This window comes from Phascolarctos cinereus, unplaced genomic scaffold, assembly GCF_003287225.1.
Source record: "Phascolarctos cinereus isolate Bilbo 61053 unplaced genomic scaffold, phaCin_HiC Scaffold_9;HRSCAF=440, whole genome shotgun sequence".
NCBI classification, from domain to species: domain Eukaryota; kingdom Metazoa; phylum Chordata; class Mammalia; order Diprotodontia; family Phascolarctidae; genus Phascolarctos; species Phascolarctos cinereus.
The window spans coordinates 171,494,364-171,517,996 of record NW_027556402.1 but is presented as its reverse complement, the minus strand read 5'-3'; the positions used below and the strand labels follow the sequence as shown (position 1 = coordinate 171,517,996).

General features: G+C 39.3%; 1 protein-coding gene across 1 annotated transcript; it reads left to right on the top strand.

The window, feature by feature from the left end:
* On the top strand, window positions 1–22,194 carry SMIM20 (small integral membrane protein 20). The gene is made up of 3 exons (XM_020992308.2): window positions 1–206; window positions 20,496–20,552; window positions 21,321–22,194. The coding sequence occupies exons 1-3, from the start codon at window positions 98–100 to the stop codon at window positions 21,356–21,358; spliced, it is 204 nt and encodes a 67-aa protein (XP_020847967.1). The 5' UTR covers window positions 1–97; the 3' UTR covers window positions 21,359–22,194.
* Window positions 22,195–23,633: the final 1,439 nt, after the last annotated feature.

The following is a 23,633-nucleotide window of genomic DNA, read 5'->3' as shown; positions in this document are numbered from 1 at the left end:
CCTCTTCCCGCCCCTGCTTCCGGCGCGTCGGGTGTGCTGCGAGCGCGGCCGGGAGTCCTGGGTCGGTGACTCGTGCGGGGCGTCTCGAGCTCGGGTCATGTCTCGCAACCTGCGCACGGCGATGATTTTCGGCGGCTTCGCCTTCCTCTTGGGCGCCGCCTTCTACCCCATCTATTTCCGGCCCCTGATGCGGACCGAGGAGTACAGTGAGTGTGACCGCTGACCCCGGCTGTCAGTCGCTACCACCATCCCCCTTGGGGCTCGGGTCCGAGAACTGCTTCCGCCCGCAGGTCCCTCAGACTTGAGTCATTCTTCAGCCCCCACCCCAGGGTCCCTTCTCTCCCCCCTCTCCATACTGGGGTCCAGCTTTGGCCCCCCCCATGCTGGTTTCCCTTTTTGTCCCCCTTTCCCCCGCCTCCTGGCGTCACATTCTGTTCCCACCTCTGTCCTGGGGTCACACACTCTCTACCCCCAGTCCCCCATGCTGGGTCACATTGTCAGTCCTGGAGTCATGAAGACCCGAGTTCAAATCCAGCCTTAGACACTTGGGCAAGTGACTTCACCTTTGTCTGCCCCATCTCTAAAATGGGTTTAACAATAAAGCTTTCTTCCCAGGGTTGTTCAGTGAGGATAAAGCGAGATAATATTTGTAAAGTGTGTTTTAAACCTTACAGAGATGCATAAATGCTGTTATTATTTCTTTCCCGCCCCCATGGTGGTTCTTTTTGTTTTCCTTTCAGCCTCTCTCCTGAAATCCTAGGGTCACATTCTGTACTCCTCTCTTAAAGCTGGGGTCACATTCTGCCTTGCTCTGCCCCTCTATTGCACTGTCATTCTGCTCCAACCCCCCATGTTGGGGTTACACTTTGGCCCTCCCTTTTACACACATTTTATAGAGCTGCATCTTTGCATCTATGTTAACACTCTGGTCTTCTGGGCCTTATATCTGGGTTATAGGCTATTTCCTTCATCTCACTTGGCCTCTGTATTGTAGGTTATACCCCCCCATCTCCTTCTTACTCCCCCCCCCAAAAAAAAATCTGTTGCCTCCCAGTTGAATAGTGAGTGGTTTACATTAATAGCAGTTTGAAACATTAAGAGAAACCCAAGGGCCCAAATTTGGCCTCCCAGATGTGGCTTTCAGCAGAAATCTTTCCCAAGCCCTTAACCTGAATGTGGGGTTGTTATATTTCTGGCCCCTTTTCTCTCTGCCATAATCAGTGAATCTTCAAGATTTGGGAGATTCTTTTCCTTTATTACTTTGGCCGCTGTCAACCCTGACCAAATGACCAAAGAGCCACTACAACTCTGCAACTGCTGTTAATTCTTAAAAATAAAACAGAGAGCTCAACACAGATTATCAAAACCACAGTTAACTCTAAAAATAAAATAAAACAAAACAAAATAAAACCAAAGAGTGAAACTTTCTTCATTCTGTTGGAGGAAGAAAACTAGGCACATATGTGCCAGGGCCACCCACAGTAGGAGACCCACTTTGGTGTGGACAAATCTCAATACTTATACCAATAGCTACACAGTGAGCTGTAACTCTGACAGTGAGGGGTAACAGCAACATTGAGATAAGTTTGATTCAAAGCAGGACTTCATGATCAGAACATGGGTACTACAGGTGCATGTCCAAGCTCAGAGACAATTCTGGGATTTTGCTGTGGCTGAGATCATCCAGAGGGTGAGCATCAAACTTGGGGCACAGCTTGTTTGCTGGGCCTTAACTCTGGAAAACAGGGTGTCTCCTAATAGTAAAAAGAGAGGGGTAGTCTTGGCATGGGGATCCTGACATTTCCCCCTTTTGGCCAAAGGGAGAGGGTCTAAAAGAACCCCTCTCCTTCTGGCCAATAAAGAAGAAGCCCGTATAAGCCAAGATGTCAGGAGAGGCCAGCTGGGCCAGGATGAGATGTTGAGTTGAGGGACAGCCGTAGGCTTAGGTTGGTGAACTTAGGGGTTAAGGTAGCAGATATAACAATTTGTTAGCCCCTTACCCTTAGCAACGATGGAATGGCATTTTTATCCCAGTAGGTTAGTTCCTTGAGGGGACCTATTGGGAAGTGTATCCCAGGTAGGAGAGCCAAGAAGGTAGAGGAAGAGTATGCCAGTACATGTTTAAATCAGGGCCTTGATGGTCAGGCACATAACAAAAAGGAAAAGGGAAAAAAACTTGGACAATATATATACTCAGCCCTTGCCCAGTATCTTGGGATAGCTGTCTCATCTGGATGTCGGCTGCTTCTGGGTCCATACTAGATGAACCTTGAGGTCCCTGGAGGATTCTGCGGTCCATTCAGGAGCAGGGGCTTTCTTCAGATGATCCAGGAGTTCTCACCCATGACTTTGGCAGCTATGGGAGTAGTGAGAAGGACCTAGTTGGGGCCCTTAGAAACAATGATTGATTGATCAGTACAGGGCTAGTTTTCAGACAAGACATGGGTTGCTTGAGATATACAATTGTGAGAAAACTCCTTGCCATCAGTCTTTGGGTCTGAGTTTCTGGTGAGCGTAACATACATCCTGGGTTGAAGGTCTCTAAACAGCATATAGAGATGGTCCAGTTTCCCAGCCATGGAGGGCTAGGTTCAAACAATGCAATAAAAATTTCCATAAATTCCTAATCATAATTACATTAAATAACATTTCATTAACGTCAGGTTACAGGTAAAAGTACCTAGAGGGGCTCATGGTGGACTAGTTTTGAGAAGAGAGATTCCACATGTCACCAAGGTAACCAAGAAAACTTAAACATAAACCATGCAAAGCAATACAATAGTTATCACCAATATTAATTAACATTAAGTCTCCTTGTATCCTAGTAACCCATTCTCGATATCCATTTAACCAGCATATTGTGAGTCCCAGATGTCTCTTGTTATCTGGTCCCTAGATTTCTTGGACAATAGGCTTTATTCTCAGGACAGCTCTAAAGGGGGCTCTGCTTCTCTGGTTCCAAATCTAGGGGTTCCTACATAATTCTGACTTAATATAATTTAGTACAGTCACTTAAATTTGGCTTTCCTATTTTGAAACATCATAGAATTTCAGTTTATATACAATTTGCTGTTTCTATCCTTACCTAAATCCTGTACCTAATATAAGAATCTTTTAAAAATTTATGACAGTTCAATCACAGACTGAACTCTTCTGCCTTTTAAAATTATCTGACAGTTTAAAAATGGGAATATAATTTCACTTTCTTTTCCATCATCAATACAATTTCTGTGTAAAATCCTCAATCCAGTTTTGAGAACTTATTACTAAAACATGCTATTTACATTCATTTTACATTACTTTTTCTATTTTTGCCCAGCAACCCGGAAGGTCTTCCCTTCCCAGTTTTATTTTATTTTATTTTTTGATTAAAGGGGACCATCCCTTGTCTCGCTTCTTAAAGAGGCCTATTCACTAAATGGGCATTGCCTCACTCAGAAAGACCTCATCTTTAAAAGGCCAAGGTCTCCCACTGCATCCTGGGCCATCGTCAGTCATCCTGATCTGTTTCTAGCCATTGGACTCAGATGGCTCTGGAGGAGAAAGTGAGGCTGGTGACTTTGCACAGTCCTCCCTCACTCAAATCAAAGTCAATTGCAAGTCATGTCATCATCTCCCTGCTGTCATGGTATAGTGCTTAGAGAAAGCAGTCTAATCCTGTTGCTTTTTCAAATTTTACTATTCTATTTATTTAGAAAACTTTCACATTACATCTTTGTCTGATTACTTTATCTAATCATTTCCCCCTTAGGATATCATTCCTATGTTATAATTTGACCATAAATACAGGTTAAAATGGGAAGATGTTCATACTTGCATCTTATAATAACTCAGAGATATTCTAGAATCAATCTACTTACAGAACATATTGATTATAGAAATTTGCTGTAAAAGGAAAAAGAGGGATCTAGTTATAACAATGTCTGTCTTAACAGGGAAGAACTTCCTTAGCTCTGTTTGATTCCAGGCATGAGTAATATTTGACAGCTGATCATGTAGTCATAGGGTATCAAAAGCAAGGCTCAGGATTAACCAAGTGGGAAATTCCTTTTCAAAAAGGAAATTGCACTATGGGGAAATAAAGTCAGGAAGATCCTACCTTAGGCCAGGCCAAGTTCATCTCTAAAACTTAGAAATCAGAGAAGGAAAATTACCCACTGCCACTCTCCAGGCACAGACATCAGCAATTCCTAGACTGCAGCACATGCCATTTTCTACTATAGCAGGCCTGTGTAACCTGTGGCCTGCAGCCTGCCATGCCAAAGGATTTTGGGCAGCCTGTGAAGAATGTAGATTATCTGACTTTATTTCTGTAATTCCAACATGGGCAAAGTTGAAATGACAAGAAATAAAATGTCTTGCATGTTTTTTTTTTCTTTTTCTCTTTTCTTTGTCTTTTTTTTCCTTTTCTTATAATCTAATCTCTTGAGTAAAGTCTAAAGTTGAAGTTAGTCCTTCTTGCTGGGACACTTGCTTCAACTATGAAAGTTCATTAATCTTTCCCAGTGTTCTAAACTTTTTGGCTAGAGCCCTTAGTAATTTTTCTGGCTGGCTGTATTTTAAATCTTTCAAGGTAATAGAATACACAAACAACATAAACATGAACACAGACATTTTACATTTTACAAAGGCACAAACATAGACAAAAAATGATAAGGTAGATACATAGGACAATTCTATCTAAACTTTTTTAAGGGAGTCCACATTACAAAAGGCTTCTTACTTGGTGGTTTCGAGTAGCCATTTATTAAAACCTGATGATGGCCAAGTTGGCCAACAATGTCACATTATGCCAATTACTTAAGAACCTGCAAGTATCTGTTCCATGGACTAAATGAATATGCCCTGCAGCCAAGTATTTGTTGGAAGTTCACTCTTAATTACCAGATTTCCCAGATGATAACCAAAGGGAAACAAAAACAAAGGTACCTGATCCAAGAAGCCAAAAGAGACTGATGAATCCTCTCTGCAGTTGTGACAACCAGTTTCAGTTCTCCAAGGCAGCAAAGCTAGACCAAAAGATGGGAACTTGGAAATCAGAGAAGGAAAATTACCCACTGCCTCTCTCCCAGTTTGAAACAGCAGAGCTGAAAGGGTTCCTTCGAGTCACACTGGAGGAGGAGGCATGGGGAATTAACCTTTTCTGATCCCACTTCTGACGCCAACTGTCAACCCTGACCAAATGACCAAAGAGCCACAGCAGCTCTGTAGCTCCTGTTATTTCTAAAAAACAAAACCAGAGAGCTCACACAAGTTATCAAAATCACAGTTAACTCTAAAAATAAAACGAAACCAAACCAAACCAAAGAGCTAACAGTGGTTATAGGCAAAAAGCTTTCTTTATTCTGTTGGAAGAAGAAAACTAGACACATATGTGCCAGGGCCCCCCACAGTAAGAGACCTTTAGCGCAGACAAATCTCAATACCAGTGGCTGCAGTGACAAGAAGGGGTAACAGCAGCAGTGAGACAAGTTTGATTTATAGCAGGACTTCATGACTGGAACATAGGTACTACATACAGGTGCTTGTCCAAGCTCAGAGACCTCCTCTTACTGGTGTGAAACAACTTTGGGATTTTGTTGTAGCTGAGATCATCTAGAGGGTAAGCACAAAGGATTGATATGCCAAGTTCAGGGCACAGCTTGCTTGCTGGGCCTTAACTCTGGAAAACAGGGTGTCTCCTAATAGTAAAAAAAGAGGAATGGTCTTGGTATAGGGATCCTGACAACACTTTATGTCCCAAGAGTAATTTTTTTTTCATTTTGGTAATCAAATCCAATAATTTTAAAAGCTTAACCTTGATTAACTCAGTGATGATTAGAGTTGTAAAGATATTTGCATAAAGAGAAAATTTTAGGCTTTATATTATTGTTTTGGTATCCAGGAGAACTGAATTATTTTCAAACTGGAGGTTGGCCACAGTTAATACAAAGAAGTATAATAGTGCCTGGTGCTTAGAGATCTTAAATGAATAATAGGCCACAATTTGACTTCTGGAAATAAAATGATTAGGCACACATTTGTCTTTCTGTAGTACTGTGTAAGCATTAATTCATTCAACAGATAGTTATTAAGTTAGACCCAGGAGACAGAAAAATGAAGAAAGATTGTGCTGAAGACTGTACAATCTAATAGAGAGGATATGATATGTATACAAATGAGTTTGGTATGTCAGAAGGTTGTAAATGCAAAATAGAGGTTAGATATGCTATGAAAAATCTGATGCTAGAGATCACTTTCACTTGTGGGGATAAAGGGTAGCTTCATTGGGGGTTGTGCTTTCAAGGAAGGGAGAGATTTTAACAGGAAGATGGATTGGAAAAGTTGATTCCAGGCATTTGGGTCGTCACAAATAAGGACACAGAAGTGGGAGACTGATGGTAAGGACCACTTTGAACATGTTTTGGTAAGAGTGAATTGGTCAGTTTGGCTCTAAAATAGAATTTATGAAAAGAAATAATCTTAGAATGCTAGAAAGGCTCAATAGGTGGGGCTAGGTCCTGGTAGATCTTGAGTTGAATCTAAGGCAGGGAGAAAGAATTTTAAGCAAGGCAATAACTTGAATAGAGCTTTAAGGGCTTAAATGGTGCTTTAAGAAAATTAATGTGGCAGCATTATACATGGTGAATTGAAATAGGGGTAGACTGGAGACCAGTTAGGAAATTATTCTAGTACTCCTGGTAAGAGATAATGAGGTGTTTAATTAAAGTGATGACAGTAAGAATGGAAAGGAAGGGATGAATGTAAGAGATGTCTGTCAATACACATTTATTAAACCTACTATGTGCCAGGAACTGCTAAATGTTGGGGATTCAAAAAGAAGCAAAAGACAATCTCTACTCTCCATTTATTTGAATATATGTTAAGTTCTTTGTAAACCGAAAAGCATTCTGTAAGTGCCAGGTTTTATATTGGTTATGTATGGAGAGTGTCCATTGTGTATTACTGTAATGATGTCATTTAAGGCAGATCAGACTTTTAAAAATGTACTCAATGTATGAAATGTGATCTTTGGTTCATATTATACATGAATCTTAAAAAAAAAAGATTCTGTATCCTTCAGATAACATCTTCAGTAGCTAAACCATCCAGATCATAACCAGGTCTTTCTTGGAAGCTTAACTAGAGGTGCTTGGGACCTGAAGCTAGCGGCATAGGTAAAGAGTTGAGAGAGGTTCAGTCAGGGGAGCTGCCAGTGGGAAGATTTGGGAGCACAAGTGCTACCAAAACATAGCCCTGGATTCAGGAACAGGATAAGCACTGAGACACAGGGAACTTTGATCAGAGGGCAAAAGACAAGAGTGCAGTTATTGGAACCAGTGTGTAAGGAAAGAGTGAGGTCAGTGACAAAGATGTCACAAATGCTGAGTTTCTGAGCTACTTGCCTATATTCCTTATGGCACATCCCTTTCCAGCCCCATCCCAAATTCTAGAATCCGGGGTGGGGCTGAACATATATGTGGTCCTATCTGCATAGGTACACAAGGGCCGAGAGCCAACTAGGGCATTAAATGTTGAAGAATGAGATGGTTTCCTCATACTTCTTAATCCCTTACGATATGCCTTCTGACCTTAGAAACTAATCTCCAAAGTTACCAGTGATCTCTTAATTGCCAAATTCAGGAATGTGGCCTTTTCTCATTCTTCGTTTTTCTTGACCTCATTGTAGCCTTTGACACTGATAACCCTCTTCTCCTTGATATTCTCTTTAGGTTTTCAGGGTACCACTCTCTCTTGGTTCTCTTCCTACCCATCAGAACAGGTCTGTGTCCTTTATTAGGTCTTCATCTAGATCACACCCTCTGACCATAGGTATCCCACAATTCTCTGTCCTGGACCTTCTTCTCTTTTCCCTCTATATTAGTCCTCTATGCTGACGATTCTCAAATCTACCTATCCTGATCTCCAGTCTTGCATTTCCAACTGCCTTTTGTGTATCTTGAATTGGATATCCATTTTAAAGTCAGCACATACAAAACAAAACTCATCATCTTCCTCCTAAGTCCTTCCCCCCATCTTCCCTATTACTGTTGATATTGCCACCATCCTCCCAAGTCCTCTAGGGTTTGTAACCTAGATGACATCCCCTACTATTCACGATTTTTCACATGTGACAACTCCCCACCCCCCATCCCCTATCCAGTCTGTTTCTAGGGCCTATGAATTACACTTGTGAAATATCCCTTGAATACTCCTCCCTTCTCTTTTATACTGCCACCACCCCGATACAGATTCTCATCACCTCATGTTCGGACTATTGCAGTGCCCTGTTTGTGGGTCTACTTGCTTCAAGTCTCTCCCCACTCCAATCTTTCTTCCACTCAGCTGCTGAAGTGGTTTTCCTGAAGTGCAGGTCTCACTCTGTCACCTCTCTCTCTGCTCAATAAATTCCAGGGGCTCCCTATCATCTTTAGGATGAAATACAAAATCCCTCATAACCTAGCCTCTCCCACCTTTCCAGTGTTCTTACACCTTATTCCCTGAGCTCTTCTCCTCCTTCTGGCTTCCTTCAAGTCTCAAGTAAAATCTTATATACAGGAACCCTATTTGAACCTCTCTTAATTCTAGTGCCTTCCTGCCTTCCTTCTCCTAATTATTTCCTGTTTGTCACACACACACACACACACACACACACACACACACACACACACACACAGAGCTTGTTTGTACATATTTGTTTGCTTGTCTCCTCCATTAGAGTGTGAGCTCCTTGAGGACAGGGACTGATTTTTGCCTCATTTTGTATCCTCAGTGTTTAGCACAGTGCCTTGCACATAGTAGACTTAATAAATGCTTGTTAACTGACTGATCATAAAATCTTATGCAATCGCATTAGTGATTACTTCATTTTAGCTCCAATATGATCTTTGGATAATTTTTTAACTTAACACAAGCATTTAAGTTTTATTAAGTGCTATGAGGTTTACAAATACCATATAGAATTAGAGAAGATGCTATCATTGCCTTCGAGGTTATTAGAAGATTGAGGAGAATAAGTAAGACTCCACTATAACTCTTTGCACTTGAGATTTGATGTATCAAACAAAGTTATGTAGTTTTATTGTATATAGAGGGAACCCCAAAGGAGCTTTTCATCATTCATATTGTTGACACAGCATTATGTTTCTAATGAACCACTCACTTAGGGTATGAGAATTTCATTTAGTGCAGATGTTGTAATTTAAATGCTGTCTATCCTAGTCTACCTTATTCTGATATGTTGTGCCGCCTTAATAAGATTCGGTTTAATTCAGTATATGTTTAAGTATTTTTTATATGCAATGCGTTGTGGTTTACCTGGAGAAAACAATGATGAAACAAGGTAGTCTCTGATCTTAAAGACTTTATCATCTAATAGGGAAGATATGAAAAATATATAACTAACTTGAATACAAGTTGTAAATACATAGAAGACCACCAAACAGTGCAGTATGAGAGATAGGAAAAGGTATAGATTACTTCTAGGTAGAAGTATTAGGAAAGGCTTTTTGGAAGAGAAAACACTTGAATTCAGCTTTGAAGGATGGGAAAGATATCAGTGGTTGAATGTGGAGGGAGTTCTTTGTGGGTTTTAGAGACAGCCTACAGAGGCCAAATCCTAAGATGCCCTCAGTAGAAGAGCAGAATCTATGAAATGTGAGGCAATTCGTGTAAACTGCAAATAGTGTGAAATCATTTTCCAGGCTACTGTTTAAGTCATGTCGTCCATACTTTAAGGTTTACTAATACGATATTCATATGAATATAGGTTACCATCAAATATAGACTGCATGCCTAAAAAGAGATCTTGTTGAAAATTATCACATTAAAAACACTGGCATATATAGGAGAAAATTGTTTTTTCTAAAGTAAGATTCTGCTAGCAAGCCCCCTCTGCCCACCCAGAAGAAATCTTATATAGCAAATTAATGAGAATTTAGGAAAGTGAGGAATTTTAGAATGGTAAGAAGGCATAAGAAATTAGACTTCAGAATGTGATAAATACATTTTTAAAGATTCCAAATATAAAAACTTATACTAACATGGCATAATAATTATGTAAAAATGTGTTAATTTAATAAAGATATTTTTATGGAGCTTCATGGAATATTCAGTTGCTGCCAGCTTCCTCTGCTTTAGACTAGGGCAGGAGTTCTTAACCTGGGGTCCATGAACTTTAACAAAAAAAAGTTTGATAATTGCATTTCAGTATAATTAGTTTTTTTATAATCCCATATGTTTTATGCATTTAAAAACATTCTTGAGAATGGGTCCATAGTCTTTGCCAGATTGTGCAAAAAAGGTCCATGACACAAAAGAGATTAAGAATCCCTGACCCAGAGCTTTAGCTTTTAGCAGAAAAATTGCAATTGTCTAACGTAAATAAAGAAAAACTAACAGAATGTATCTGAAAATGAAAAAAGCTCTCTTTAAACTCAGCAACTTTTGATAGTTCCCTAGGTTTGGTTCTATCTTGTGTATAAGTGAGGATCCATTTTAGCTATTACTTTGCAGTTCATATTTTCTGGCTATGGCCACTACATCCTGTGATTTCTTCCATTCGAGCAATATCCTATTGAGGTTAAGTGTAAAAATTATGTTGCGTAAAGAGCTAAAAAGATGGCTTTGGGAAAGGAATAGCTTGCCAACTTATCTGTCTCTCAGATGTCCTTTGCACATGACCATGGTGAAACAGATGGTGCTTCCCTAGCCTTTCTTTTTTCCTTTTCCAGCACTTAGCTCAGTGCCTGGCCCCTGATAGGCACTTAGTGCTTGTTGACTTGACTTTTCTGAAGTACCATAGCATGGTCTCAACCTGCTATATCACTATATCACCTTTACTCCTGCCATCTTAAGACTCTACCTCCTTTTTCTCTGATCTCCCCAGCTAAAAATCTCCTTTCCTTTCTCAAATAATTTTAGTCCTTGAAGCATTTAGAATTTTAGACTATCTGGATCTCTCTTTTGCTTATACTTATTACTACTTAGCTTATATTTATACTTATTTTTTTACATGTTATACTTTCCCCCGTCCCTCCTCCCCCACTTGTGACTGTTGTGTTTTTGTCTTTATCTTTGGATCTCTAGTGCCTTGCACAGTGCTTGGCATATTTAGTATATTTCAGATATACAGATGAAGCCTAGAGTGTTGAGGTTATTGGTTTTTGTTTTGTCCCTGTGATTTCATTGATTTAGGGTGCTCTTAGTGAAGAAAGTCCCTCAACCAATTCATATTGGTCACTGCTCTGCAACTTAATAACCTTAGATAGAGTGTTGTGGGGTACTAAGAGGTTAAGGGTTTTGCCCAGGGTCACAAAGCCAGCATGGATGAGAGGTTAGAGCCAAGTTTTTCTGACTCTTAGGCCAACTCTCTATCTATTGTCTGTCCCTAAGTGACAGGTTAAGATTAAACAAGAAGCCCTTAGGAAAATAATTTTACCTCTTTAGGCCTCAGTTTATTCATATGTGAAATGGAGAAATTAAACTAGATTACCTGTAAGGTCACTTTTTCTTTTTAAAAATAAATATTTATTGATTTTAAAAAAATTATATGAGTAGAATTGGGATTTGAATTGAGAACTTTTGACTCCCAAGTCCAGTATTGGGAACAAATGAAAATTATTTTCCCTGCCCAGGCCAATCTAAGCACCCTCATCTCACCCTTCTTTCCCCCTTCCTCATCTCAGCTAGGTCCAGTCTTTCATTTGACTGTAAACTAAGCAGCTTAGAGAGCTCATTCACCTAGACTCAAGGTGCCCAGTACTACTCAGTTTTGGAGATTGAGTTCTTGGGACTATAGATAGGACTTGAACAAGTTTTTCATGACTGAGGAGATGTTAGAGAAGAATCACTCTTATATCTTTCAGTCCCCCCAACTCCTAGAGCAGTTCCTCACTCCCTAGCCTAGCCTATAGATTCTGGCACTCTTATCACTCTCTTCTACCTACTTTTCAACCCTGACTAGAACCTTAGGGCCATGTTTCTCCAAGTGGGAATTGAGCAAGCTGCAAATTTTGATGAGGGCAGCTAGGGATCCCCTCACACCACTGTGCACTTTCCCATCTCCCACTCATTTCTCTGCCCCATGCTTTAGTGATCCTTCTCTCATGGATTATCTTCTTGCCTTACTCATCTTTGCAGAAGGTTCATCTATACTGCCTTCCATTTGTGTGTAGCCGAGAGCTCAATCCTGGTCCCTCTTCTCCATTTATTCTTGCTGACATTTCTGCCGAGTTTGACACTATTCTGCACTCTCTTGACAGTCTCTTCTCTCTAGTTTTTTGAGATACTGCTTTCACCTAGTTGTCCTCCTACCTATCAGATTATTCCTTCTTCCATCTCCTTTGCTGGATCCTCTTCCAGGTCACTCACTCTAAACTGTAGTTGTCCCTCAGTGGGTCTGGACCCTCTTCTCCCTCTATACTACTTTACTTCATGATCTCATCAGTTCCTGTGGATTTAATTACCATCTTTATGCTAATGATTCTTAAATATACTTGTCTTGCATCAGTCTCTGCTGACCTCCAGTCTTGCGTTTCCAGCTGCCTTTTAGACATCCTGAAATGGATATCCAGGAGATATAGAGTAAACTCAACATGTCCAAAAGTTAATTTGTTACCTTTTTCCCTGAGGCTGCCACCACTGTGGTATAGGCTTTCATCTACCTCACACCTTGATTATTTTACTAGCCTGCTGGTGGGTTTGCCTGCCTCAGAGTCTCTCCCCATTCCAATCCCATCCTGCAGTCAGTCATGAACCCCCCTTACTTCGTAAACTCCAGTGGCTTCTTAATGCCTTCCAGCAACAAATACAAAATTGTTTGTATTCAAAGCCTTTTGTAACCTAGCCCCTTTCTACCATTCCAGTCTTCATACACCTTACTCCCCAGTATGTGCTTTTAGATCTAGTGACATTGGCCTCCTGGATGTTCTAGGAACAAGACACTCTATCCCCTGGCTCCAGGCATTCTCTCTGGCTATCTCCCATGCCTGGAACACTCTCCCTCCTTCACTCCACCAACTTATTTCCTTGGCTTTCTTCAGGTCTTAGCTACAATCCCATCTTTTACAGGAAGCCTTCTCCAATCCCTCTTAATTTCAGTGCCTTCTGTTTGGTAATTATTTCCTGTGTAATCTTGTATAGAGCTTGCTCGGTATATATTTGTTTGCATGTTGTCTCCCCCATTAGATTGTAAACTTCATGAGGACAGGACTCTCTTTTGCCTTTTTTTGTGTCTCCTTTGCTTAGCACAGTGCCTGGTGCATAGTAGGTACTTAGTAAATGTTGCCCACAACCAGATAGTACACCAAACAGAGACCATGAAATAAACTTGAGACATGGGCCAGGCGGAGTGGCAGAACTGACTCAGTTTATTCATCTGAGGGCACAGGATATATAGAGAAAATCTAGCCTAACTTCAAAGAGTCCTCCCCGTGAGATACTCCCCAAAACATCTGCTGAGGATGTGACAACATAAATTTCCTCGTTATCAGGGTTCCTAGATTGGGTTGTATTTTCCAAGGTTTTCCCAGGCGCCTTGGTGCCACCTGCATAGAGGAGTGAATGTGTAAATGTAAGGTTCAAAGAGTGAGAAGGAATGTCTCAGGAACCTCCTAACATGGAGAGATTGGAGAGCCATACCTCTTAATCATTGAGCCCTTTTGGGTAAAAGCCTGGGCAGAGGTCAGACTCTGCCCCTGAATCTTAAACCCACATCAGACTCTTAAGATCGGCCCTCAACAAGGAAATGTTTATTGATTAATTATATGTTTTCTCTCTTGGTTATCTCATATAATCGTATGGATCTATGCAAATGACTCCCAAATAAATCTACATATTCAGCCTTAAAATCTGAACTGAACTCCATTCTCAAGTCTCCATCTGTGTGCTTATCTCTCCACTTGGGTGTCTCAGAGGCATCTCAAAATCAGCTGATCCAAAACCGAACTCATTATTTTTCCCCTTAAACTCAGCCCTCCTAACTTCAAACACTGAGGTTCCCAAACAAAGAATCATCCTTGACTCAACATTCTAACCCCCTTTGTATACCCAGATCGTTAAAAGTATTGTTAATTCTACCTCTTAAGTGTCTCTTGAATTAATTCCCTTCTCTCTACTTAAATCACAACCGCCCTGATCCAGGCCCTTATTACTTCTTACCTGGATTGTTATTAAAATAACACTCTAATTGGTCACCCTATGTCCAGTCTCTCCCTTCTCCAATCCATCCTCTACAAAGCTGTCAAATTGATATTCTTAAAACATAGGTCCTCAGAACACAAGATCTTATGTTCAAGAAATTTCCATGGTTTCTCATTACCTTTAGGATACAGATTTCTCTTTTTTGGCATTTAAAACTCTCCAGAGTTGGCTGCAGCCTATCTTTCCAGGCTGATTATACAGTCTTCCCCTCAAGTCCTTGATAGTCTGGCCAAACTGGCCTTCCCTGGACATGATGTCTCCTATTCTAGTACCTTTGAGCAGGCTCTCCTTCAGGGTTGTAATTCCCTGCCTCCTCACCTTTACCTCTTGGAACACCTAGTTCCCTTCAAGGCTTAGCTCAATTTGCCACTGCCTTCATAAGGCCTTTCCCAGTTTCTCTCCACTTGTCTGTGAATATGTTGTATCGCTCTGGTGGAAAATGAGCTCCTTGAGGACAGAGACTGCTGCATTTCTCCTCTACTCACTACCCTCAGCACAGTGCCTTCTGCATAGTAAGTGCTTAATAAATGACTTATTGATTGATTGATTGATCACCTATCTCTAGGGATCCTCTCTTGCCTCGTAGATTTGCGGTATGAGAAGTTAGAATTGATGCACTTTGTAATAAGACTCCCTGTGTCATCTTTCACAACCTTATTTAGCGTTTATTGAGCTGCTGGGGAAGCCACTGCTGCTAAGGACACTAGTGAGGCTTAAGCTATCCGTGGTACTGAAAGGACTCAAGTTTTATGCCAGCCAGCTTTTTAGATGAGGGGTGGGGCCCTGCAGTTTGCACTAGTATGAATGACAAAGACAGTCACTTGGACGTTGCTATAGATCTTGTCTTAGCTTTTGTGTCATGGCTTTTCCTATATTGTTAGATCACTGTACCCTACCTTTACGTGCTTCAACAATATATTTTTCTGAGTGTAGTATAATTAATAAGGATAGACTGGTGTTGCTAAAGTCATACTGACTTTTAGCACATTGACTGGTTCACATGGACACTCTAGGGATGCAGCTCAATTATCCAAGCATCACTAGATAAAATATGATAAGCCAAATAGTTATTTGGTTCTGCTTGGGTAGCTGGTTTAACCTTTCCCTGGTTTTTCCATGTGTTATGGAATCCTTACTTATGTGATATCCTATGCAGCCAGTTGTGACTTAGTAATTTGATGTAGGAGTTTTACATAAAAATCATTATTATTTAGTCAGATAACAAAGTAGTAGATTTATTTCAGGATATGAAAATTAAGAACAAAAAATTGTCTTTTAAAGACTTTAAAAACATGCAGTAGGTTCTTGTAACTACATTAATGAGACTCATCAGTCTTCACCCATTCCTCTTCTTTGACCTTTTGGTTACTAAAGTCTCCAATTAAATCTGCAAGGCCAACCACTGCCTGTGCACCAGGGGGCAGAGTTGTGCTGGTTGTAAGAGCCTTCAAACCAATAATATTTAACATTTGCTTTTGAATCATTTTGCTGCTTACGTAGTTCTAATCTGTTCACATTTTGAAGTCCTTAGTCTCTTTTCCTGCCTCGCCAATGTTCTGAATTCTTAGTCAGGTCTCCTATGAGAGTAAAATTGTAGCCTATGGAGAGTTCATCTCGATGTAGCTTTAAAACCTGAGGGATGAGTGACTGCTTTTCTAGTAGCATAATAATTTTTCCTCATCTTTATTTGTTTGTGTCACTCCTCTGCTCAAACATCTTCAGTAGCTCCCTGTTGCCTTTAGGATAAGATTCAGACTCCTCAACTTAACATTTATGACCCTCCACAATATGTTCCTACTTCTCATTTCAGCCTCATTTTATACAATTCCCTTTTCTTTGTGCTTTCATTCCATCCAAACTGGACTACCAGCTGTTTGGAAAACTTGACAGTCCATTTCCTGCTTCTCTGCACCCCCATAGGCCACCTCCGTGCTAGAATGTACTCCTTCAAGTTCCTTTGTGCTCATGTGCTCCTGTTGGAATCTCCTCAGGTATTGACTGTGGATCTCATCCCTCCTTGGAATGAGGACTATTTGGTTTTTGTCTTTTTACTCTAAATTCCTAGCATAATGCCTTGCATATGGTGGGTATTTAATAAAGGTTTGTTGAATTTAATTGGTATAGATGGGGCAAAAAGAATCACAGAATCTCACAGTTGGAGAGAAGCTTAGAGATCATCATGGTCCAACCTATACTTGCACAGAAATTCCTTTTACAACATCTGTGATGAATGGTCATTCAGCTTCTGCTGGAAGACCGCTCTCTAGTGAAGGGGATTCCATTATCTCCTGAGATGCTTCCTTATACTTTTAGATAGTTCTAATTGCTAGGAAGCTTAGCTTTTTATAGCTATATACATATACACATATATCAGTATCTGTTTAGCTATATACACACATATATGAGAGAAAGTGCACAAGCTTGCAGTCACACTTAAAATCAGTTTCCCTGCAGCTTCTACACTGAGGCTAAATCCTTTACATTCTTAAATACAATTATGTTGTTGGGTCCTCCCCCTCCCCTTCCCACCTCCCCTGCCCTTGACTGTAAGTAAATAGTACTCAGTTCATTCTGCTGACCCTCATGGTATTTTTTCCAACACCCTCACCATCCTGACTCCTCTGCCTTCTACCACCTTCTAATTTGGTAAAGTCTTTCGTAAAGTATTGGGCCCAGAACTGAGCACAGTATTCTTTGTGTGGTCTGACCATGGCAAGATACAATGGGACTATCACTTCCTTCATTCCAGACACTATTACAGCTTTTATTATTATAGTTTAAGATTACATTAGCTAATTTTGGATGCCTTACCACACTATAAATTTATATTGAATTTGTGTTCTACTAAACCTACACAGATATTTTTCATGTGATTTTGTCTCCCATCCTATATTTATACAGTTTTTTAAACTCAGTTATTTGGATTCAAGTACTTTGCCCATAGACTCTGCTTTTATCCCTCTTAAATTTTGTCTTCTCAAATTTATCCTAAGGTTCTAGCCTGTTGTACTTTTTTGGATCTTTGTCTCATTTAGTACATTAGCTATGCCTCCCAGTTTTGTGTCATCTACAAATTTGATAAGCATGCCATTTATGAATTAATCTAAATTATTGATGAAAGTGCTAAATAGCCCAGGTCCAAGGATGCCCTTTTCACCTAGAAATCTTTTCAAGTCTATTTCATTCCTTTAAAGACCTCTCATTGGTTCTGAGTCTGAGTTTTACTTAATCATCTTGTCCACTTCTTGCTTGAGAGCCTTTGTCATATGCTCTGCTCAATTAGGTTTGCTATGTTTATAACATTCTTCTGATCTATCAGTTTAGTAACTCTGACAAAAGAGCTATGTGCTGTTGCCCCCAATTTAAAGATAAGAAAACTGAGGCTCAGAGAGATTAAGTGACTTGTCTAAGGTTACACAACGGGTAAATGGAAGAATCCAGTGCTCTTTACATTGTATTATACTTTTCTTTTCTCATTCCACATTCCCAAGTGAGAGTGTTCTCTCTTGCTTGGTTTTTGCTCAATATTGTGAATTTATATAAAAGTACTAAGTCTTCAAAAACATTCATGAATTAAAGAACCTTGTGATGTAGATAGGATACTAATATTCAGTTATCACTTGGGAGAAACTGATTAGGCAAAGTATTTAAATTACCAGCCCAAGCAAAGCCATAACGATAATCAGCATTAAAATTAGAATTAAGAGATTATACCCTGTTTAAGAGAAATTCTTTGCTGTTCTCACACTTCATTAACAATTAGTAAAAATCTGTGAGGACAAAGATTCCCTTCTTGGTAATATCTCCATGGCGTTACAGTACGGTAGGGAATAGTTAAATATTCTAACATCGCTGCCAAAAGCCAACATCCTTCAGTGTTCCTCAGAACAGGCTCATTGGGATAATAGTTGTCCTAAAGAAAGTTTCTTTTGCTTTCTATCACTTGCCTTATTGTACCTTAGAGAAGAATGTGTGCTACCAAGACGTCTGATTTCCATAAAAATTATCTCCTTAGTAATAATAGCAGCTTGCATTTATATACTGCTTTGTAGTTTATAGCATGCATTAGCAATGTGGTGTAGTGGAAGTAGCCCTGGATTTGGAGTCAGAAGCCCTGATTTTGTATGATTTAAGCATTCAGGTAACCTCTCTGTGTCTTAATTTCCTCATCTGTAAAATAAGAGGTTGTATTATATGATCATTAAAGACCCTTCAATCTCCAGATACTGTGGTTTTCATGACAACCTTGTGAGGTTGGCATTTCAAATATTGTTCCCATTCGACAGATGAAAAAGCTGAGCCTACAAGCATTAAGGTGGCTCACCCAAGATTACACAACTAGTAAGCAGCAGGTCTAGAACTTGAACCTAGGCCTTCTCACTCCTGGTTCAGTTATAGAATCTCTGACTCTGTTTACTGACAGGCAGTCTTTCCCACCATTCTCTTGTTATCAGAGAAAAGTTCTTTGGTTCTTTACAGAGGAGAGTATACATGCTTTTGTCCCAGATCATGTGAACTGTGGTCATTGTTATTTTCTCTTGACTTATTTCAAAGTGACCCTTCTTGGAGGATTATTTTTTACAAAGAAGGCTTTGTTTCTACAGGAATATGGATGGAAAGGATGCTATTCTGTATAGCACTCAGCTCAGAAAACTACAAATTAATGGATTCCTGATAACTCATTGTAATTAGGTAGAGTTACTGCCTCTAAGAAGTATTATTCAAACATATTTAAGTCTCATAGTTCCCACCGGAAGAATCCAGAATCCCCACTGGAAGGACTGTAGAGGTCATTGAGTCCAACCCTGTACCTCACTCCTGAATTTATAGTATCCCTAAACAAATAGTCATCTAATCTTTGCTTGAAGATCTCCATCATTGGAAATACCTTATAAATACCTTATCAAGGCATTTAATTCCCGTTTGGGGATAGTTCTTACTATCAGGAAGTTCTTTCTTACATTGAGCTGAAATACATCACTCTTAGAAACACATTTGGACCTAGGACAGTATAGAATAAGTCTAAGCCTTTTCCCTAACAACCTTTCATATAGTCAGAGACAAGTCATTTCTCACCAGTCTCCACTTGTTAGTTTTTAAGGAAATGTAATGCAGTGACTTCATTTTTTTCTTAGTGAATCATCATTGTCTCACGTCCTAGAATTGGGTGTCTATTCCCAGAGGAAACTGACCCCCACTACCCCACCCCTATTTTCCTATTTGTAAATACAGAATTGAGTGTTCTTTTATCAACAAAGTAAGTAAAGTAGGATCACTCATCGTGGACAATTATTCTTTGGAGTGGGGAATAGGGGTTGTAAAAGCAATAAGCTTTCAGTATAAATTCTTGCTTATTGGTTGGGTCATGCCATTTGTATCTTTATAGGAAGCTAGAGAATCAAGTAAAGAAAATGATCCAGTGTTAAACAGTATAAGAGCTAAATGTGGATTCAAGGAAACACTGTCAGTCTGATTAAAACAAAGGTTTTATTACAAAATTTAATTATTATAATTTTCTAGTAAATGTCCTTTGGCTACAAGTCTGTCTTCTAAAATACCACCATTTGTTTGGCAAGATTCTTAAAATAATAAGTCTCTGTTTTCACAAGACTTGGTTTTATTCTAAACCACTTAGAAAGATGTCAGAATGCTAGAAGCCTACAGACAGAAAATGCCCAATTTCTCTTGGCCTTTGCATGTTCAGGACAGTTCCAGAGAGACTGGCATAGCCTCTGTAGCTTAAATGCTATTACTAATTGGCACAACACCTGCAATCAATTAGGGAAGCTTCACTTACCCAAACCAAAGCCGCCCACCCAAAGATTAATTTTCTGCTCTATTTCCTATCAAAAACATAGCATATTTCCTCTCTTGTTCTTCCATGAAGTGCAGTGCAGATATTTAAGTTGCATCGTATTGTTAATTGTATTTGTTCCTTCAGTTCAGCAGCATTTTCCTTTTGATATCACGCCCACGAGTTCTTTCAAAATTAGTCTCTTTTTGTTTTTGTTGCCTTTCAGAAATGCTGAGAGCACAAAGAATAAGACATTAGAAAAATTCTCCTTTGAAGGATTTTTTCCCCCTTTTTGGTTGAATGATATAGAAAAGACTTTGTGTTCTGCTTTAAGGGATCCAATTCCTACTACCTGAAAACCACAGATGATGATAGCTCAGTGGTACCCCCGAATTTAATAGCTTTTCTGTGTGATTTTCTTAATTTGGTTATCCAGGACTATCCCATTACCTTGGCCCTTGAAAGTACAGCTTTTCTTTCCTCTCTCACAAAAAGTCATATTTTGGTTTGTATTTCTCAGAGCTGGAACAAGCCATAAATCGGGCTGGTATTGTTCAAGCAGATGTGCAGCCACCAGGTAAACTCATGATAATTCTAATTTGCTGAGTAATGGTGGGGTGGATTCTTGCTATTTGGGGAAGACATTTTTGTTGTCTCATGGACCATATACTAATTATACTGGATTTATTTCTTAATAACTGTCATTACATAATTGCCAAGGAAAGCTTTAAGATGGGCAATTTGAGTATTTAAACCTAGATCTTTGCATGTTTGCTTCATTCTTGTTTTGAATATTTAAAATGGACATTAAAAATACAGCAAATTAGGTAGGTTAAATATGCAGTTGAATATGAAATATGAGTAGGTGTTTTACAGGTTTTACCAAGCACCTATTTAGATGCCAACCCCATGGGAATATACCATTTACTTGTGGATTATTTTAATTGATATCACATTCTTTGTACAAAAAGCAAAGGGTCACCTTTATAGCCAAAGAGTAAGCTACTTTAAGGAAATTTGAATTGTCTGAGACTGAATGATTTGTAGCTCTGTGAATGGCTTATTAACTAAAAGTTTAGTGATTTGTGGCAAAGTTCCTTCTCTCACTAGGCCAGATAGCTTTCTTCCTGTTGTGAGGAGATTGTGAAGCCATTTAAGTGTACCCTCAAGGCTGGCACAGCATTCTAGCTGTCTCAGATTCCTGGATTCCAGCAGAGTGCCTGGGCTGTTTTAAACTGTGTGGAATTGCACAACTGAATTTTTAATGTCATTTTGTTCATTTGGGGTTGGAGGTTTGAAGCTGAAACCTGTCTTATTGAATACTTTCATATTATTTTTTCCATAGGATTAAAAGTGTGGTCTGATCCATTTGGAAGGAAGTGAAGAGGCTTGTGTCTGATCTGAATGGGAAAATAAACATCTTCATATCCTCTGTGCTGCAAGAAATATAGATCGTCTCTGTAGAGTGATAACTAGAGAAGATAGAATTTTTTAATGGAGTAAATATTAGTGGTTCCCACAAACATTAATTCCAAGAATTAATATTAAGTTTTTCTGAAGTTTCAAAACACCGTTGATGCAAGTTACACTATTAGGAAGTTGGGGAGGGGGGAGGAAGGTTGTAAATTTGTTAACTAAACCTCTGCATTCTGGATAGAAAATAGACCTACTTATTATTCAGTTTTTACAGCCCAAGAGTTATGATTTAAATATGGGAAGAACAGCACACTTGGGAAGATCCTTTTAGTGTTTTGTGTGTTGCCATTTCTCAAATAAGATACTGAAATGAAGATTTCAATAAGCTGCTTCATGGAATGTGAAAATGTTAGAGCCAAGAAAACCGTTTTGGACTCTACCCTGTGCTGTTTATTAACAAGCACAGTCCATCTTAGTTATGTCTTGTTGAAGATTACTTAGTTTTTGAATGTCAACGTGAAGTAATATAAATGAGAGGTAACATGATTTAGTGGAAAGAGTATTGAGTCTTCAGTCAGAATACTTGGATTTGAGTTGAACTTTCCCACCTACCAGCTATGTGACACTAGATCCTTTCTAGATCTCAGTTTCTTCGCTTGTAAAAATGGGTGAATTGGACAAGATAAACCAATCCCTTCTAGCTCTAACATTCTGTGATTAAGTTACTTTGCATACGTGGTGGAAGTAGATGTTGGATTAATATAAGTGTAAATGTGTACATTAAAATCATTTGTTTAACTTTGCTATTGTGTGAGCAGCTTTGTTTGAATATTTCCTTTTGTAAACTGATTAAATCATACCAGGAAGCCGTACTTGCCTTAATAAGTGGTGTAACTGGAGTCTGCAAATATTTGTATTCGAGTGAACATTAAATCACAAATGTCCACTGTAGGCGTTCATCATGTCCTGTGGTATTCTACAGGATAGGTGTAGAGAAGTTCTATGTATTCCACAAGATAACAGAATTCCTTATCGCCTTTGGGCACCTGCATACAAATTCATCAACACATTAGAACATCTACATTCATCAGTACCAGGGGCTTTCAGCTTAGAACCTAAGTGCAGAAAGCCCTGGTGGCTCTTTTTTAGGCCACTAGTAATGAAAGGATAGAGGACAGAAGGCAAACAGCTCTAGAGATTATTAGTTCACTCTTAATTACGGCACACCCTTAACCTCTGTGTATTAGACCACAAAGGTTTGATTGTCCAGTGACCATACAAATGAAGTATAGCAGTCAGTCAGAGGGTAGAGAAGAGAAATAAATTAAGTTAGCTAATCTTACTTGAGAGGATTAGAGTAGAATATGCTGGCCGATAAATTATTTTATTTATTCTATGTTTTATTTATTTTTGATAAATTGGGATTTACAGTAGATCTTAAAGCCATACAAGTAGCTTCCCAATTCCACACAGTCCAACCACCACCACAATCCTCACTCCAGTGGGAAAGAGTATACATTCTGAGTTCCTGCTCTTGCTTAGAGACTTGACTAGTTCCCTTAGTTCTGGGTGATTTCTAGACTCGGGAAAATTAAAGAGTAGCTCTTCACAGGAAGGCTAGATACTTCTAGATTAAGGAGTTCATAGCTCTCTTCAATTTTTATTACCTTGGATCCTGTATTTTCAATCAGTTTACTTAGTTTTCTTAAACTTAATTAGAATATGTTCAAACCCAGTCTCTGATCTTCCCATGCCCTGGGGTAAGTGCCTGTTCCATTTTATAAAATGATTCCTGTCTGAAGGAATTTTCTTGTATTCAAGGTTTCCATATTACTAATGTTTTCTGCATGATTTTTTACTTTCCCCACCCTCACTCCCTGCCTTTCTGTGACCTTAATACTTTTGAATTTCCTAGTTCCTGATCTAGTCTTGCTTTCTATATATTTGTCTTCTGCACACTTCTCAGCAAAATCAAGATTAGCAATAAGTAACCACCTAGGATTTAACAGGGAGCACCTTATAAAAGGCTCATATGTTTGGTTACTTTCCCTAGCACTTGGATGTTTAGCAATACTTGAATTAAGTCATGCTTTAGTGTAAAAGCTCAAAGCCTGGACTCTAGGATAGGCTGGTTTGTTTTTTGATTTTTTACATGGCCTGCATATCCCACTGTATCCCTCCTCTAAGAACTATTCCTTATGGTAAAGAATTTTAAAAGAGAAGGGAAAATAGATTCAGCAAA